The 18014-nt window shown below is 39.2% G+C and overlaps 2 protein-coding genes across 16 annotated transcripts in view; one reads left to right on the top strand and one right to left on the bottom strand.

Moving 5' to 3' along the window:
- The window catches only part of LOC310660684 (protein lifeguard 1-like), a 22203-nt gene extending 13783 nt beyond the window's left edge, over positions 1–8420 (top strand). For 5 of the 7 annotated variants that reach the window (XM_083405631.1, XM_083405629.1, XM_083405633.1 and 2 more), the window contains exons 7-11: positions 1827–1864; positions 1957–2044; positions 4482–4571; positions 6206–6253; positions 8236–8420. In XM_083405631.1, coding sequence (XP_083261757.1) covers positions 1827–1864; positions 1957–2044; positions 4482–4571; positions 6206–6253; positions 8236–8385 — 414 coding nt within the window. In that variant the 3' untranslated portion in view covers positions 8386–8420. Of the gene's footprint in view, positions 1–270; positions 330–1826; positions 1865–1956; positions 2045–4481; positions 4572–6205; positions 6298–8235 lie in introns of all 7 variants that reach the window. The other 2 variants (XM_083405635.1, XM_083405634.1) reach the window with 2 other exon arrangements.
- Positions 8421–10341: 1921 nt separating this feature from the next.
- The window catches only part of ANKIB1 (ankyrin repeat and IBR domain containing 1), a 48703-nt gene continuing 41030 nt past the window's right edge, over positions 10342–18014 (bottom strand). For 3 of the 9 annotated variants that reach the window (XM_083405614.1, XM_083405612.1, XM_083405613.1), the window contains exons 18-20: positions 14692–14803; positions 14319–14452; positions 10342–13902 (exon numbers count right to left, since the gene is read on the bottom strand). In XM_083405614.1, the coding sequence (XP_083261740.1) occupies positions 13153–13902; positions 14319–14452; positions 14692–14803 (996 nt within the window). In that variant the 3' untranslated portion in view covers positions 10342–13152. The remainder of the gene's footprint in view (positions 13903–14318; positions 14453–14691; positions 14804–18014) is intronic. The other 6 variants (XM_083405620.1, XM_083405619.1, XM_083405616.1 and 3 more) reach the window with 3 other exon arrangements.

Raw genomic sequence — 18014 nt, forward strand, 5'->3', positions numbered from 1 at the left:
GGAATCAAACTTGCCACCTTGGTGTTACCAGCCCCATGCTCTAACCAACTCAGCCCAGTTCATGGGTTTAAGGAAAATCTAGAATATGCACCTTCTGTAGGGCTTCTCTGTTAAAAAAAAAAGAGTAATGTGACTTAAGATTTGCACAGGATGATAGATACAAAGTTAGATGCTATTCTGTTTTTCTGCCAACAGATTGGCAGTTCAGTAATAAATGTAATGTGTACTTTAAATGTAATATAATTTTACTTTTATTCCTTTCTTTGACAGGTAGTCCTTTTGGAGAGTTTTTGAAGACTTTTTTAAAAAATAGAATCCAGGACAGGAAGGTGCTTCTTTCTATGTCTCCTAATTAAGGGGAGAAGAATCCTCCAACTTTTTGCCAGTCTCATCAGTCCCTTTATGCAGCAGTTTAAATGTTGAGATTGCTGGTGCTGCACAGGTTCCTGCAGTGCACAAAAGTTTGAGAAGTTTTCTTTCACCTAGCTGGAGATGTGTCTTTCAGAGATAACTTGACAATTTCATAGTATTGGGTTGTTACCCAAATTCATTGTTGTCCATTATGTTATTTTACCTCTGATTGCAGGATAGGGAGCACATAGATCTATTCCAGCAGTCAGATTGTACTTCAGGTGCATAGCCAGGAAACTTTAGGGTGTTTACTTAATTTTCTTTGTTGCTTAAGTGAGCAAACACATAGAAAGCATCAAGACAGTAGCAAAAGCTCTCCTTAGCTTCTGTGGAGCCTACAGAAGCATATAGTCCTTTCCCCAATGGCAGAAGATTCACGGGGCTTCCTTAGCTCTGGCTTCCAAAGGCAAATATAAGTAACACAAGTTCCTCCCATTTAAGCATTCAATTACTCTTAAGAGTTTCTGCCAAAGCTGATTGCCTGCCTACTGTATTGACTAAGGTGCAGGTGATTCACATTAACTTCTATTTCCCTAACTATTGCAACAGGTACTCAACAGTATTTAGGTCACCCTGCACTGGGTTGCCTCATGGGTTTTCTAGCAAAGTACTGTGGTAAGCTATTTGTCAGGTTCTATGCCCCTTTGACAGGGAAAAGTAAAAGCTGAAATGATGTTTTTGTCTTACATTTAGCGTTAGGCAGCATAGACAGATGCTTAGACAGATGCAAGCACAGATTTCAGGGGAGGAGAACTAGACAACTTCCTTTGGTGCGACAGCATTTTCTGCTTTTGAGCAATAGGAAGAACGTAATCCCACTTGGTGCATCCTAATTCCCAGTAAGAAACACCTTTCAGAGAAGACTAACATTCCCTTCTAAAGACACGTACTTAGAAGTAAATTACGTTTAAATCAGCTGGATTTAGTTCACGGCTTCTGCAGATGGGATTGCCCTCTGGACTGGAAATTGCTCAGGCACTGTGTATGAAGTTAACTGTAAGGTTAGTTGAAACTAAAGTTGTTTTTTGAACTGGTGCATGGAATGAAGGGTTTCTGAGGAGCACCAATACAATACTGAAACCTAAGATAACTGTTTTGGGATAAGTTGTAGCAAAACCCACACAGTATTAAAAGTTCCTTTGTTATACTCTTCAGTTTTATGTGGCAAAGTTGCCACATTATGTGTTTTACAAAGTTGCTACAGCAACTATTACAATAACAACCCCATCCCCAGATGGATCCCCCATTAGGCATCTAGGTTTGTTGGTTGGGAAATAGCAAGGTAGGGGAATTCTATACACTGAATTCTGTACACTATTGGAGAACCTCCTAGGCTGAATAAATGGAGAGGATGTTCTGCTATAATAGTAATGTGTTTCCACTTGCATATAATTATTTCTATTTTTTATTTTTAGACAATTTGTGAGGGTATGTTGCTTGGATCAATTGCAGCGTAAGTAGTTGGTCAATAAATTGAATTGGCTGTACTGGTGTAATTAGGCATATCACGTTTCACATTAACAGTTACCTTTCCTTGGCATTTAGTTTCTTTGATGCTGATGCAGTTATGTGGTCAGTTGGTGCCACTGCGTCGGTGACATTTGGACTTGCCGCTTTTACTCTTCAGAAAAAAGTAAGCAATCATTTATTAACTGTCTTGACCCACTATTTGATAAATTAATCGCTAATTCAGAATTAAAAATAGGTTTGCTCTGTCATCTGAAAAATGTCATCAGTGTGTGATATTTTGGCATAATGAAAGAATACTGAGAAAGATCAGTAACACAAATTGACACTTAGGAACCATATATCATTCTCTCCAATATATATCAGTGGTCATTGAATTTATTTATTTTTTGCCTACAGCTCAGATTAAAATATTTGGGCTGGAATCAAGTAGAGGCTATGATGTTCCAAGAAATCCTAAAATAACTCTCCTTTTGATTCTTTATTCTGAAGTAAATGAATACCGATTTACAGCTGATTACTACACTACTAACAACAGCAAAACAGTGCATTGCACAAAAATTGAAAAACAAAACTCTCCCTACTGTAACTGATTGGTTAAGGAAAACCTGTAATACTATTTTAATGGTAAAGCATAAATATGAGAGAAATGCTATACATAATAATAAAACAAATTTATTGGGAAGTGCTTTGTTTTCACATTTTTGGAATGACACTGTAAATGATATATTTTCTTTTAATCTGGTCACTGTACTTTAGTTTTTCTTTTCCTTTGCTAGACAGTACTGCCCCTTTTCTCATTCATAAGCCATCTTGCATTTCTTTTTTATTTCTCTCGCTATTTGTTTTATTTTTTCTTGACAAGCAAGCTTGTTTGATGATGTACAACGGTCTTGGCTACAGTGTGTGCGTGTGTGTAGTGCTTTTTTCTAAAAAAAATGTTTAGGGTTCTCTCATTTTCCTACTCATATTGAAATACTGCCCCTCAATGTGGCCAAACTTAGATTCACAAAATGCTTAGGGGTATACATACCTCTGCATCCCCCCCCCCCGAAAAAAGCACTGTATGTATGTATATATTTATTAATTTCTGTGTTGGCATGTTGACAAAAGCATAATAGTGATGCTAGAGTATACAGTCGTACCTCGACTTATGTATCCCTCCGGTTACATAAACTTCGGGATACGTAAGCGGCAAACCCGGAAGTATATTTCTGCGTTATTGCTCTCCTGCAGTGTGTGTGTGCACAGAAGTGGTGCCTCCAGTTGCAGAAACCTTGGGATCCGACCGGAGCTCCAGAACAGATCCCGTCCGCAACCGGAGGTACCACTGTAATTGTTTGTATGCCACAGCATAGCTGCTTATATGTGGTCTAAACGAGTTTATTAATTGCTCCAGTAGTAAGATTTTGGATACATACATTCTTATCTTTATTAGAGTTGTAGCTAATGCTCACATAGAATCATAAAATTGTAGAGTTGTAAGGCGCTCCAAATATCATCTAGTCCAACGCCTACAATGCAGAAATCTCTACTAAAGCATCCATGACAGATGTCCTTCCAAACTCTGCTTAAAAACCTCCAAGGAAGGAGAGTCCACCACCTCTCGTGGGAGCCTGTTCTGTTTAATTAGAAATTTCTTTGTGATGTTTAGTTGGAATCTCCTTTGCTGTAACTTTAATCCATTGGTTTGGGTCCCACCTCCAGAGCTGGACAAAACAAGTCAGTGCCATCTTGCATATGACAGCCCTTTAAGATATGGAAAGATGGCTGTTTTCTCAACTACCCAACTCCCTTAAACGTTCCTCATATGTTTAGGTTTCCAAACTCTTAGTCATCTTGGTCACCCTCCTCTGCACATGTTCCAGCTTGTCAATATCCTTCTTAAATTGTGGAAAGGGAGTAACACAGAAGGGGCCAAATTTCAGTTGTGAAAGAAAGACAGAAAAAATTGCTTGCAGCTCATTTTTTCTGTGGTTATCTGACCTTGTTGCAGTTCAGGAACTCCAATTTGATCAGATAATATGGTTCTCTGTATTTTGTATCTCATAACACAGAAAGGCTAGATGTAATTTTAAGTGCATTGGCTCTTAAAAGTAGTTTTCTGATTTACTATATTATTATGTATGGCTACTTCATCTTATCTAGACACTAGCATATTAATTAATAGTAACCGCGTGTATGCCATATTAAAATTTGTTTGATTTCCCACAAGATTCTCCTTCTAAGTGGTAAAATTAAGATATATCCTTCGATGATATTTCCTTCTGGTAAGCATCAACAGACTTCTGAAACAGAGGGATTTTTCTGCTGTTGGAATGTGCTCCCTTATTCCATCCACTTTGGTGTGTTTTTTCCATGCTGAAAGGTTTTTTTTTTACCGGGTTTTATAAACAAGAATAATGTTATACAGTACAAATAAGTATCGAGCTATATCCCTTGAGATACTTTGCAAGATAGGGTAAGAAAATGTATTAACACCTGATATTCCTTGGTGACTGTCTATTCTATGGGTTGGGTGGAAAACCTCCCCATTTACCAATTTCTCTTCTTATCATATCTGCATGGCAGGAAGTGCTCATACCTCTCTTCTTTTTCTTTAGTGTGACCTTACGATCACATCAGGAATACTGCTAGTTTTGTATTTAGTCTTGCTGATTTATGGATGTTTTTGTGCTATCCTGCAATCAATGGTAAGTAAAACATTTTACTTTTTGAAGTAAATAACCCCTTTGTGTTTTATTCTCTGCATCCCCTCCAAGCTTGTTTCATTCTCCTCTTTCCCAGTATTGGTTCCCCTCTCACCAAAGTTTAAAGACGACTCAGGTACCTTAATTATTGTGCGCTAGACTTTCCCTCCGAATTATACTGCAAGTGCTTTTGATTCTGCCCAATCAGGCTTTGTTTTTACCTTGGAAGGGTCTTCAGGTAGGATCTTGGTCCGCATTGTGCCTGAATGTGAGAATCACAATCCTTTCTGGGGAAGTAGGCAGCTCTTCCCTCCTTTATTTCCTACCTTCACCTGGAGGAATTCCCTTTCCATCTCAGTTCTCCATTTCTGTGTTCATCACCCTCAGGCTGCTGCACCCTTATCTGGACAGGGGTAGCCTAACCTCTGCTGTCTATGCTCTGGTAACCTCTAGGTGAGATTACTGCAATGTGTTACACATAGGGCTGCCTCCAAAGACGGTTCAGAAACTTCAGCTAGTGCATTAGCCAGGGAATTTAGTGCATTAGCCTAGTTTGTATTTCTTGTATCAGCTTGTCTTTGTTCAAGTTTTTCTGTAGAAGTCTTATAGTGTAGGCCTTTGGTTTGGACATTTTGTGCTGCGTGTTGAATAGTGGGGTGGTGAGCCGGGGGGGGGGTGTTAGTGGGGCTGGGGGCAGTTTGCCTACTTTTTTATACCATGCACTGTATGAACCTGTTTAGTGTTGTGGGGATTCTCTTTATTTTGTTTTGGAGAGATGGGTATGCTGTTGTGGGGTGTTTTCAGTGGTGTCTTTCTCCAAATGGGCCCAATGTTTCGTCTTCTAAAATATATGGGATTATGTGGCAGACTTGGTTGGCGATGTAATATGATTCTATGTTGGGGAAAGCCTTGGGGGCAAAGACAAAGACTGCTGGGAGAGACCATATTTCTTCCATCCTTCCTCTCTTCACCCAGCGGTTTACAAGGTGAAGGATAGGTGGCTCCTGCCAAAGATATGAACAGATTTCTTGCGGAATGCTGTTGAAATTAGGCCAAGGGCCATATGACATTAGATGAAGTTTCCTTCAGTCTCTGGTGAGGTTGAGTGGCCCACTGGATAGGCCTGAAGTGGTCTTTGTCCCAGGACAGAGAATCCATGCAGGAAACTAGCAAGCACAGACGCAGGGCCTGCCCAACCATGAGGCAAATCAAAAGCAGCCACTTTGTGCAGAGGAGTCCCATGGGGTGGTTCCCCTGCAGATGTGCTGACCACCCCTGGCGGAGTTGCACAGCTGCTGCTTCAGATTCTGGTGAGATCTCGCAAGAGTTCAGTGTGATCTCGCTGGAAACTGCCGCAGCTGAATAACACCAGTCAGATTTTGTGGGCAGGTGTGGTGGCTTGACACCTTCCTGTTTGCCTCAGGGGCACATGCCTTCACTTGTTCACTCTTGATACCCACCCACTTGCAAAATAAGTGGGTCTGTACCTTACTCTGTGTTCTGTGCCAGCCTTGACAACCCTGGCATCTGCTGCTACTACTAGCATTTTCCTATTTCACAGTAACAGTGTGAATACCAATATGCTAATTGGTTTTCTTGGTTTTGCATACTGCTAATTGTAAACTCTGTATTTGCAGTGGTTACGAATAATACATGCTGCCGTTGGAACACTAATTTTTAGCATAGTAAGTCTTAAAGGAACTGAAGGCTGAATCGACTGAGATGCTCTATATGTGAGAAAGAAAAATCTTACTTTTACTCATAGCATTAACTATGACCGGGGTGGGGAAGCTATATTTGTGACTGATTTTCCTCTGAATCACTGAGTTGAAGACAAGACTCTGGGGACCAGGGTTCAGACGCTAAATCAGTTAAATTATAGGAAATGACCTCTGGTGAGCCTCATTCTTGTCTGCTCCTATTCTGTTCTCATTTGTTTATGAGAAGAGGGTGAAAGCTTTCACTTTAGACCAGACTGCAGTTCCCTATTATGTATAAAAGCAGAGAACCAAAGTTTGTTCTATCCACATCTGAAATTGAAGGCATGTTTTGGTTCTTGTTTAACTAGTGAGTAAAAGCTACAGTTCCAAATTGATATGTAACAAGGAAGCAGCGTTTGTTTTAAAGTGAAAACAGAATATTTCACTCTTTCCCCCTCTTCTCATATGCAAAGGGGAGGGGAAGGAAAATATTCAAGCCTGATGCTTACTGTCATATAAACCATGGTTCAAATGATACCTGAACAGGGCCACAAGGTGTGGATGGTTATGTATCTATTAGTTTGATAAAAATGGTGTTTACTGAAGAATCTTTAATTGAAATCAGATCTTAAACACTTAATGCCAAAATAAACTGTCTTGAGTTTCTAGAATGAAATTGATCCCTGTTTTGGAGGTACAGTGATATCAGAGATATCCAAGATAAAAAGCCAGTGAGCAAAAAGTTTCAGATTTTAAAACATATTGTCAGGGGTTCAGGAGCAGAGGCACAGGATAAGGAGGAAATGGAGAGTGAGGGGGAGGAGTCCGAAGGAAATGTCAGCGATGACAGCGATCCGAGGTCTCTGAGTCTTTCCAGTGAATCGGACGATTCACAGAAAGGAGCTCCCATGGTCAGGGCAAGGGGAGTGCCCAGGGGGACACCTCGGGAAGAAGGGGGCAGAGGGGACTCAGAGAGTAGCAGTTGGAAATCAGGGCCCACGTCCCCCCCAGAGTGCAGTAGGGGGGAGGAGTCCCAGGCATCGGGATCAGGTGGAGCGCTGCCAGCGGGAGAACATGAGGCAGGATTGACCACACCTCCGTCGGGGAGTGAGGAAACGGTCATCAGGAAAGTTAAACGCGCGCGCGCGCCAAGTTCAAATGTACAGGAGGGAGGCACAGTGGGCAGCCCGGGAAGAGAGCCAGGTCCTAAAGCCCGCCGAAGAGAGCGGGAGGAGTCAGGGGGGTCGTCATCGTCAGCCTCAGAGGAATCCAGGGAGACAGGGGCCCCGGAGGGCAGCAGGACCCAGAGGAGAAAGAAGAGGTGGAGTAAAGCTAGAGTCTTAAACTGGTGTACAGGGGGCGGGGACTCAGATGGAGCTTCGCCGGTCTAAAGTCTAGACGTAGAGCTGGAGCGCTGCGGCGTGGAAATGGAAACTGTACTTCAATAAAGACCTTTGTACATAAATACCAGCCAGCGTTGGTCCTCTGTGAGCTGGGACCAGGAGCCAGCCCTGACACATATGTATGGGTGGGATTTTACTTTCATGTTTATAGCGTTGCAAACAGTGGAATGGATACAAACTAAGTGAATCACATTTAGTTCCCATTAAAATCTTTACCAACTTGTCCTACTGATTTCAACAGGACGGGTTCAACTAATTCATTCCGGGATCCAATTCTGTATTATGAGCAAACACACTCTACATGCTAATTTCACTTTTTTTTTTTAAATGCCAACAATGACTTCTGTAACTTGAAGTGGCTTCTGTTATTCCTAGATAAGACATTAATAAGGAGACCCATCTTTCCCATACAGGAAGATCAGAAACTGGCTAGGGGGATACAATGAGTAGTAGGTTAACAATGTGTACTCTTCTGCTAGGTATTTGCTTTCAAGAGAGCCGTTATTTAGGATAAAAAAAATAAAAATGACAGCATACACTGACTTTTTTTTCTTTTTTAAAAAGTATCTGTTGGTGGACACACAACTAATGCTCGGAAAGAGGGACCAGTATCGTCTGAATCCTAATGAGTATATTTTTGCAGTACTGAACATCTACATTGACATCTTTTCTTTCTTTTTATTTTTATTGCAATTTGTTGGTTGGAGGAAGTGAGAAGCACATAAATAAAGGGGATTGTTTTAGAAGTAGCCTAAGAGTCTGAAGAGCATTGCTTGGGGCGGGGGGGGGGGGATTGTTTTAAAAGCATCATGAAATATGTTGAGGAAGCAAAACTATCGGCTAGCTAAACAACCTTTTTTTTTAGAGTGAGCAATAGGTAAATGTTTATTTAAGGGTATAAATTCACTAAATTTCTTGCACGTACATTTTAAATGGGATATCAAAATTCTGTATGAAGTACTCAAAGACCTTCTCCTCAAAGACACAGATCAACTTCAAAATTTAATATGAACCTATTAAAGTCCAATTTGACTATTCTTATGCTCATACTTACGTAGCCAAAACTGAAACACCAGTGCACAAGAGATGTACCATCAGACTCTGGGCAACCTCACGATTTGCAGGTACTCAGGGCCCCTTACTGAAAATGGAGTTGTGGTGGCAGGCTGGGATTGAGCATATTTCTACCACACCACCAGAAACCCCAAATGGGGAAAACCTGAAACAGGCCAATGAGTATTCTCTGTAGCCAGGGATGCTGTTTTGGAGAGAAAACCTGGAAATGGAAGGTACCATTGAAGGGTGTTACTGAGTGGGTACTAGGATACCAGCAGATGGGTACTGTTATCACTTGAAGAGGCAGAAAACGGCATCCTTTTTTTGGATGTGGGATCCTTTTCCTGTAGAGGGCACTCCCCCTTTGGCTTTTTCAAGGGTAATAGGTAAAGGGACCCCTAACAGTTAAGTCCAGTTGTGAATGACTCTGGAGTTGTGGCACTCATCTTGCTTTACAGGCCAAGGGAGCTGGCGTTTGTCTGCTCCGCAGTCAGTTTTTCTGGGTCATGTGGCCAGCGTGACTAAGCTGCTTCTGGCACAACAGAACACCAACACCAGAGCAGCACACAGAAATGCCGTTTACCTTCCTGCCAGAGCGGTACCTATTAATCTACTTGCACTTTTTGGGGTGCTTTTGAACTGCTAGGTTGGCAGGAGCTGGGACCCAGCAATGGGAGCTCACCCCGTTGCGGTGATCTGCCCCGCCGACCTTTTGATTGGCAAGCCCATGGCTCAGTGGTTTAGAGCACAGCGCCACCCGCATCACATTTTCAAGAGTAGAGGCCTACAATTTGCATTGGTGGTGCCCTAATGCTCACTTGAGAATGCAGCACATGAAGCTCTGAACAGAAGGGCTCTACACATTGGGCCAGTTGTTCTCGCTAGTTCTAATCCAACAATGCAAATATGTAGCCCAGTTAGCTACTTTAACCAACTTTTTGGTGATGAGGGAAAAGTGAGGACTAAATCCAGTCCCGATTCCCATCCTGAACAGCTGATTGGTGATATTTTTGAACTTTGAACTGGTTGGAGAACTCTGTATGTAGCAGCTATTTATGTATTTTTGCTATCCTGATTCCTAGCTAGATCAGGGATGTGTCTACTTAGACATTCTGTTCAATATGTAAACTGATTAAGCAACGACCATATCAACAGAATCAAGCTAACCAGATTAGTGAGGTTTACTACTGATGTACTGGAATTCTTTGTCTTTACACCCCCCCCCCCCTAATTTCCCCTTTCCATAGCTTTAAAGTTAGCTATATCAAATAACCCAATTATTTAAAACTCCATGCAGTTCAGCTACTTAGGTAGATACCTTGGTTCGTTATTACCTTTTTAAGTATCTCTGCACACAGTACTTACTTAATGTTACATGGCACTTTAAATACATAATAGTAGGTTGGATCCAAAAGTACTTAAGTGAAACTAAATCAACAGATGCTCTTCCACAAGAGCTTGTGCAAGCATATTGATTGCTTTATTAGATTGGTTTAGTAGCAATGTACGACGCTTGCAGAATAGGACCAGATGTTATTTTCTTTCTATTCCCAGTTCTTTGGTTCCAATCCACTATTTGTTAAAGAGAATTAAAATTAATGAGACAAAATGAAATTAGATTAAGTAATAAATGTTTAATCAAAGAATTTTACATATTATTAACAGCATTCATTTGGCCAAACATCTACATGGTTGTAATATCCTACTGTATATAAAGTGGGAATGTATCAAGTATAGACTATGAAAGTGCAAATAGCATTTTCAAGATTATTATTTTTACATTACAAAATTAATTGGTTTACAAAATAGGCTTGCCAAACTTTCTTTCTGAATTGCAAATTCAATTACTGGGGTGGTCTTAAATTTAAATAAGTACCAAGAAAATACAAATTTAATATGCTAAATTTCATGCTCAGAATAAAGTCAACACAGGAACAATGGTGTATACTGCACAATCTAAACCAAATTACAGTAAAACCAGAACCCACAAACTTCACTATTCGTCACAGAGAGCACTTGTACATATCTTCTCTTAGCTTTGCAAGACATCTTAATGCAATACACAAAATCTGTGTGAGGATCGTCCTATTTGGAAATTATAACTCAAGGATGCTGTATGTGCGTCTCAAATTAATTTCAGTTTAAAACCAATTAATGAGGATAGAATCTTCAAGTCCTATTTTTGGTTAAGAAGATTTTATACCAGACAGCTGTTTAAATAGTTTCTCAAGGCTGAAAACAGGGTTTCAACATCAATACCTTCAGGATAGGGCAGTTAGAAGCCAAGCTAGAAAATGTAATGGATCTACAGAATACAGTGAACAGAGCAGCGAACTATTCCTTCTAAATAAACTTCTAGAAGAAACAGATTTATTTTTTTAATTTTGGAGTAAATAATTAATATGTAGTTATTTAGTATTATGAGCCACAGGGACTGCAAGATTCCAACAGTAATCTTTAAATGAAAGAGTTAAAATACTTTTTCTTGTAACTCACAGTAATCAATATACATACAACCTTATTTCCCATCATAATACTTTACTATACACAGTCAGTAGCGAGAAACCTTTATATAAGACATCAGCAGATCTCTCATATCGTCAAACATAAAATGGAACATTTCACCTATTTTCCTTGTGTTATCCTAGGATTCGATTATATGCAAGCAAAACAGTAATTTAAACAATTTCTTCTAGTTAAAATTACAAACTGCATCACTGTAACTTACAATGAGGTCTTGATGCTTTTAAGCCAATCTCAACAAGAATTTTCTTCACAGTAGGACACCACTAGGGAAGGTAATTTTTTTTCTTCCTTTTACATTAAACAGCAACCACACACCAAACGAATATTGTGCAATTGAAAGAATACACAGTAGTGTTTTCATTATTTATATAAAAACTTTTGAGCATTTAGGGTATGATACTTCCCAATGTGGGCACAGTGTCTGTATAGAGGGATCTGCACAGAGGGGTTTTTCTACAGAACCCCTTTTCTCCCCTCCCTTTCAGAATGCATGCCCTGGTGGCACACTTTCCCTGTTCCACTCTCAGGCTCTCTCTGCTCAAGATGCAGAAGTCAGATCGCACAACTTGAATTGTATTGAGCAGGAGGGCTTGGCTGGAGATAGATGAAGCACACACAGATCTGGTGCAGCCTGAACTGCCATGGCATGCATGCTGGGAGGGGGAAATGGGGCTCAGCTGATTTGTATGGGGATACTTCTATGTGTTAGCACCACACCTGTATAGGGAAGAATTTTACGCTATGTCATTATTTACCGGAAAGGCAAGGCCATGAGTGGTTTTTATGGAGGCTTTTGCACTTCATAGCATAGTAACTCCAGAACAGATAACTACTCATTCAACTGTGGCAACTATCTATTTGAGTTAGGCAAAGGCACGGTAACATGTTGCATGTAATATGTATTATTAAATCTTTATTGTGGGACTGCCTCTAATGTCAAGAAATTTCAAACTTCTTTATTTTATAATTATCATTAAAAGCAACTGCACTGTGCATAAAATGTATTGTTAATTATGAAAACAAAAGGCATATGATTGCACTTCCATTAAAGTGTCTTTTCAATACAGCATAGCTGCTGCTAAATCAACTATTTAAAATAACTGTTCTTAACAGTAGTATTAGGCTTAATTAACTTAAGGTACAGCTTATGTTAATGCAGTCACCATGGCAATAACTGCCAGTTAAATTTGGAAAAGCATTTCTTTCAAGTGGTCCTTCTATCACTAATAATTATAGGTGCACTTTAAAACAGCAATACTGCATACTTTTTGTGTTGAAGTTGTTTGCTATTTACAGTTTGGCACATCTGTACTGTAAATAGACATTAAAAAAAAACAATTTTAATTAGAAAAGAATATCCACTCCTTGGTTTGTGAAGCAGCACTGAAAAGAAGTATTTGTATACCTCAATTCACACTGCAGGTTAAAGATTAGTTGGGGAAGGGCAATGAAAAAGCAAGGTATAAAAAATACTGCTAAACACTGGTTTGTTAGAAGACAATTCAAATAAGGGGGAAAGAGGAGAGAATGGTTTTGTAGAATCAATAATTCAAATGCTCAGTGAGCCTTTAATCCACACTTTCAAGTTAAGGATCACCAGCCTAAGGCTAAATAGATGCTGCATTGTATTAGGAATGTGGAGTACAAACTATTTCTCTCTCTTCAAAGTGAACAGAACACTGTCAAATGCAATGGAAATTCCCTGAAAGGTTCACATAACCATCGTAAAGAACTTAAAGGGAATTCCTATATATTCCATCTCCACACCACAGATAAACAACCAAGCTCTGCTTATGTGGGCCAAAGTCTCCAGAATGCTTACTCCACATAGTGTACCGCTGGCAACTGCCTAGCCATTTTGGCTCCATAATCAATTTCTGTGTTCAGGCTTGTTTGTGTTCACACCAAATGTACATGTTCATTCCACTCAGTTGAGCTCTGAGATATTTGACTAGAAACATCTCCTGAAGCATCCACTTGGCTAGCTGCCTCCCCAGCTGAGTCCCCACTTGGTGGTACTGCTTCTCCTGTAATAACATTCCCAACAGCACCACTCTCTTCTGTCTGGGTGCTTCTACCTTCATTTTGGAGCGAATCCTCAAAAAGTGCATGCTCCTCCAGAGGGTCCTGTCTTGCATCAGGAACATGTGGTTGCTCCAATGACCCCTCTTCAGTACTGGGTTGCTGTGAATCATCATCAGTTTCCGTACTTGCTGAAGGAATGAGTGCAATACTTTGAGGATTCATGTCATGGAACCAGGCCATAATGTTCCCAAGGAGATTTTCATTTATATTAGGATCTTGGCTACTTGAATCCGCTTCACTAGATGTTGAATACAGGCCACTTCTTGCATCACTGAAGGTGTGAGAACTAAGATGGTCAGTTGAAAATGGATCACTGTCTGCACTTAGTTTCATCAGACTATCACCAAGTTCTAGAAGTTCAGAGCTACTTAGAGCAGCTCGTGGATTATCTATACTTATGGGACCAGAGTCCAGCCTTGTAGGCAATGAAGTACCTATTGCTCCTAAGGAAGCTTCATTGGTTAGAAAGTCTCTGGTTTCATCAATAACTAAACCAGATTCTTGCAATGATAACTGAATAGCAAGCAGAATGTTTGGGTCATCTTCATCCAAGGAGCTTAAAGCCTAAGGGAGAGATTAGAATAATTTTCAGAATAAATGCAATATATTTATATCTATATACACACATCTACAATCATATACTTAGAGCAGCGTTTTCCCCCTAAATAGCTTCCAATTTCCAAGAAGAAATTATGCATTCAAGAGAATACAATTTCATAATACTTAATTTAAGCTAATATTTTTGGTGCGAAACTAATGTCCAAAAGATGCTAACTCAGACACAAGTCCCATATGAATTCATGGTACTTCCAATTAAACCTGTTTAGGAGCTTAGGTGTTCAAATTATTGACAACCAGAGTTAGCTGACAAATTAGCTAACTAAAAGCAGAGGCATGCAAGATACAGATACAGGAAAGAAAAGAAAAGAAAAGAAAAGAAAAGAAAAGAAAAGAAAAGGGAAAGTCACAAAGGAATATACCTGCAGAGAATCTTGGTTTTCAGAGTGACTAACAGGAGTATAGTCATGAAGAGAAGAGCTGTGAAGAATACTCATGGAAGCTGAACTCACCATGGAATTACCATGTCTTCTGTTACTACCTGGTTCTTGAGTATCTGTTCAAGAAAAGAAAGTTTATCCCTTAATTTTACTGAGAAATCTCGTCACCAGATACTCCAAACCACATTCAGTTAGGCTACACATGATTTATTTTGGCATTTAAGGCTTGCTAATCAAACACTAACAAATTGCTTCATTGAAAATAAACTACAATCTATAATTATACAGAATTCCTCTTTAAAAAGAAGGAATATCGCTAGCAAAAAAGTAAAGAGAACTTCTATACAAGTCTCACCTAATGTGCTTTCACTGGGGTCATCGGGATCTGGAGCATTACTAAGCAGGCTGTGCATGTCTCCACGTCGACGCTGTCTGTGCCTCCTCCGATACTGAAATTCAGCATATTCCTGCATAAACCAAACGTTACAAAATACAGGGGAGCATGCAATAATAGTTTTGGGCATAACAAATAGCACATTTAAAGAAAAAAAAAGAGTGCCTGTGATTTTATGCATTATAAAATCACTTGTAAATAGCAGCCTATACCATGCAAGCTTTTTCAAAAGAAAAATTGGACAGATTACACAAACTACTAAATTAAACTAACAAGACTATATAAAGCTGCTGCTGAACTGCTTGCAAATCTTACTGCAAGAATACCAAGGCATATTTATCTTATATAAAATATTTAATTATGCATTTTTATACTTACTGTTTAATTGCTTTCCCCCAAAAGTTTGTGTATTATATTGATGAATTTTACAATTGCCTAACATTATAATACCACATGGCTCATCCTCAGGCAAAAACACTGGCTTATCTGCATCCATTTCAGCAATGCTTAAAATGTTAAGGATGCACTTAGGGTGTTTTATAAAGTTAGGCGTGGGTATAAGAGGCTAGTATAGAAAACAAGATTTATGTAATGGAAAAGGGTGCTTATCAATAAAGTACAATAAAAGGTACAGTACAGGGAATTATGTGTTAATCAGATGCTCATGTTCTCTATTGGTTATCACTGCTTTGATCTAACAAGATGGATAAATAAAAAATTGTTTCCGTTATGGGCAAAAAGGTTTGTGGCAATATCAGTGCTTTCAGATATCAAATACTACAACTTTGTAATAGGAAAACAAAAAAGGAAGTTTCTCGCAAGCTTCAGGAATGGAGCAGTCAAGGCTAATTTTAAAGCCAAATCTTGAACCTGATTTTTAAAATAAATAAATAAATAAATAAATAAGGACTGCATAACTAAGATTAATGCAGCAATGGACTTAAATGTTAGCATATTTAGGCTGCAAGTCTATCCCCATTTACCTGAAAGTAAGCCCTTCTGAATTCAATAGGACTTACTTCTGTGGGGCTGAACTGTTAGGTTTTCAGTAATTCTGAAAAGCTATTTACATAGTTTCAACACTGATATATGAGTTTTATACATCAGCCAAAACATTGCCTTAAAAAAAGAAGGCCAAGTCTATTTACTTTAGCTAATTTTTGCACAGTAAAGTAGTCTAATATGCAATAATGCTGTGCCTGGTGAATTTATTTTCAAAAAGAATTCCAAGAGTATAGCCTTGCACCAATTCAAAGATTTACTTTTCTCTATCAACATGTAGCTTTCTCACAGCTGCTCAAAGTATCTGCAAAGCTTCTATCAAGAATCACACTTTGCTGAAATATGTTTCATTAAATTATCCAAGAAAATCAATTGTTAAGAATCATGGCTAAACAGAATGTATAACTTTATTTAAGCATGCTTTCCTGCCATGTCCCCCCTGTCTTGTGTGGCTTGCTGAACTAAGTTCCTCTTTGCAGAACTGGGAGATTCTTGTTGAAAACCAACAGGCATTAACAAGAAACAGACTGAGTTTTATTTGCAGAGGACATGATTGTTTGGGATAAAAGCACTGCTACATTTTTTGAATGAACAACAAAATGGCAGATGAGATTGAAGCTAAGCACAACATGTCAGAGTTTTTAATGCCAAATAAAGCAAGAGAGCGTTTTCCAATGTTCACTAGAAAACTCAGTAAGAATGCCACCTCAGTGTACTGTTACTGTGGAAGAGACAAGTCATGTTAGGATTTATTAAAGGTCTTACTAAAAATGCCAAGTTTGAGGGTATCTGGTGGTCTCTCTTTGTGTTTGTTATTTGATTAGAAGAGCTCCACTTTCACAGCTAGATTTTTTGAGACAGGACAGCGATTGCCCATGATTCTTGGTATGTATGACATTTTACAATTTTAGTTTGCAGGTATCTGTAGCTCCACTGCATCATTTAATTTTCTCTTTTATTGTGTTATTTCTTTTATAATTTTTCTTATTCTATTTGTCCTTTTTCAGGTTTGTATCTGCTTTCTCTACTTATGTAACAAAATGAAATAAAGACATATTTGATAAAAAAGAAGTCCTATTGAATTCAATGGGGCTAGGATTTTTAGGGGTCGTTTTCATAATTATTATTGGGAATTATTGGGAACCAAGTATTATAGGAAGAACTGGGAAAAGCAAGCAAGTTCATTTGCCTATAAGAAGCAAGCTATATTCTTGCAAGCATACTGCTGTTCAGCAACAATAGAAAAGGAAATATGCAGAAATGTGTGGATCTTACAAAAAAACCCAAACATCACACACTAGAAAACCTATCTAACTCAGGGATTTTCATACTTGAGGCAGGAACAGAGGCTGCAAAAGGAACAAAATGTAAAATTAACCTATTCAGATCAATCTGGTGTGGTTTTAAGTAGTATACTTATTTCTTCCTGGCGTGTTTTGCATCTGATGACAAATTTTGTACAAAATTTAAACTACAGAGATATACATCTCTGGTTAGATGCTTGTGTCTCACTACAAGTACAAGCCTGCACTCACATACATTTGCATTTCCCTGAAATGGAAGATGCTTAAATACATACAGCTAGGAGGAATGAAAAAGGGAGGGAAATTAAAAACAGGGTGCCAGCACCAGACTAATATAGATCATTACTGATCGCTGGCCTTGATTAAAGAGCCAACTCAGAATGAGGAACAGAAAGGTATTTCGTGTTACAGAACTGGCATGGATCCTCTAGGCCCATGGAAACTTTATTCATGGTTTAGTCCCTTGGCAATGAGGAGGAGGAGTGTAGGACCTTCCCTTAGGAGGAATAATAATAGTAGTAATAATAATTTTATTTATACCCCACCCTTCCCGGTTCAAAAACCGGGCTCAGGGCGGCTAACAACAAATTTAAAACACTTAATTGATGCAACAAAAATAGCATAAAATATGGTATAAAACGTGAATAATGATAAATTCAGAATTGAAAAATCAATTTAGGGAGGAAATCCATCCAATAAACATTAGATGATCACGAGGGCTAGCTGACTAAATTAGTCCTGTTTGGGCCAGCATGGAGACCAGGGGAGAATTAGCTGTGGGATCCCAGAGTGGATAATCTTTATAAAAAGGGGAGGGGGAGGGAAGGAAGGGGAATAAAAGATCAGGCTAAGTTCAAGTTGAAAGCCAGGCGAAATAGCTGTGTCTTACAGGCCCTGCGGAAGGAGGTTAAATCCTGCAGGGCCCTGGTCTCATGACACAGCATTCCACCAGGTCGGAGCCATCACTGAGAAGGCCCC

Source organism: Podarcis tiliguerta (genome assembly GCF_965153285.1).
Source record: "Podarcis tiliguerta genome assembly, chromosome: 12".
NCBI classification, from domain to species: Eukaryota; Metazoa; Chordata; class Lepidosauria; order Squamata; family Lacertidae; genus Podarcis; species Podarcis tiliguerta.